Below are 1,480 nucleotides of genomic sequence, written 5' to 3' on the forward strand. Positions count from 1 at the left end.
CCGTGTTCGTCATTTTATCGTGAGTACATTGCTTTTTGGTCTCTTTAAAGAAAGGAAAGACAGAAAGAAAGAAAGAAACAAGCAAACAAGCAAACAAACAAACAAACAAAGAAAAGAACAAACAAAAAGAATAGATAACAAAATTACAAGCCAAAAACAGTTGTGTGCAAACAAAAGAAACAAACAAACTAACAAACAGATAAAATAAGACAGGCACATATAAGGCAAAGTTGTAGAGGGAAACATACAGTCGCAAAAATGTCATAAAAAGAAAAGAACAACATTGATATTGCGTTCAGGGCCAACTAGATACATAAGCCTATGTATTTAACAAAAAATTACAAACGAATAAAAAACACAACAAAAACACAAACAACACTTGCAGACACACACAGTTTCGGACAGTGACTTACCCGAGGGGTCAGACAGTACTCTAGGGGCCGAAGGATGACCAGTGTCCAACGAGTACAGGGAGGGAAAATCGTCACACTTTCTCTTCACCTCCCCTCGGTCGTCGGACCCCGATACTCGCTGGTCATCGCTCAGACTCATCGTCGTCGCCGCCGTCGTCGTCGTCGAACCCGCCGCGTTGTCGTGGTGATGATGATGATGAGAGAGTTGTTGTTGTTGCTGTTGTTGATGTTGTTGTTGTCGTCGCTCGCTGATGTAGTCGTGGCTACGCTGGAGGTAGTCGTGGTGGCTACGGTTGACGGCGTCGCTGGTGGGGGTCGTGTTGTAGTAGTGGTGGTAGTAGCGCGCCAAGATGGCCGTATCGGCTTTGTCGGCGTCTCCCGTTACGGCACTCATCCAAACGACTTTTCACCGCAGCTTTTTATTCCACAAAGAAATTGACACTTCTCTTCTCAGTGTAGGTTCAATATTTTGTCCTGGTTTTCACACCACTCTCAGCCTCTTTTCGACTAAGAAATTCAGTGACACTTTTCTGCTTGTTGTATGTCCAACAAATGTCTCCCGGTTTCAACAACGAAGCATTTTTCCCTACTAAAAAAATGACACGTTTCGTCTTGCTGTTCATTCAACAGTTTCTCATTTTTTTCAACAACACTTTCAGTATGAGTATTTTCCCGACAGTGAAGTCCACTCCGTCCAGTTTCTTTTCTCCCTATTATTTTCTTTTGTGTCCGACGACGAGATCTTCTCAGTTAGACTGTCGAAGTCGCTCCAGCGTTTAATCGCCTGATATCACAACGTTCTCACGTTTAAGTCGTCGATATGGGGGATTTCCCTGCAACAAAAATTAAGGCAAATAATGAAATTTTCCTGATCGTTCATCTTATATGAACAGCGGTTTGGGAAAGAAAGTGACGGCTCGAGGTGGAACCAATCAAATCACACAAAAGGCCTGCAGAGACGAAGGAGCGCGTGCACCCTTCTATCCACGCGCGGCGCTGGTTGCTGATTGGTCGAGGGGAGACCCCCTGCGGAGGCTTAACGCAGTGGGCGGGGCTTCAACGCGCGA

General features: G+C 45.0%; 1 protein-coding gene across 1 annotated transcript in view; it reads right to left on the reverse strand.

The window, feature by feature from the left end:
* LOC138953274 (homeobox protein aristaless-like 3) overlaps positions 1 to 807 on the reverse strand; it is a 39,099-nt gene extending 38,292 nt beyond the window's left edge. The window contains exon 1 of the mRNA XM_070325073.1: positions 414 to 807. Within this exon, the coding sequence (XP_070181174.1) occupies positions 414 to 807 (394 nt within the window). The remainder of the gene's footprint in view (positions 1 to 413) is intronic.
* Between the last annotated feature and the right edge of the window lie 673 nt (positions 808 to 1,480).

This window comes from Littorina saxatilis, linkage group LG17, assembly GCF_037325665.1.
Source record: "Littorina saxatilis isolate snail1 linkage group LG17, US_GU_Lsax_2.0, whole genome shotgun sequence".
Taxonomy (NCBI): domain Eukaryota; kingdom Metazoa; phylum Mollusca; class Gastropoda; order Littorinimorpha; family Littorinidae; genus Littorina; species Littorina saxatilis.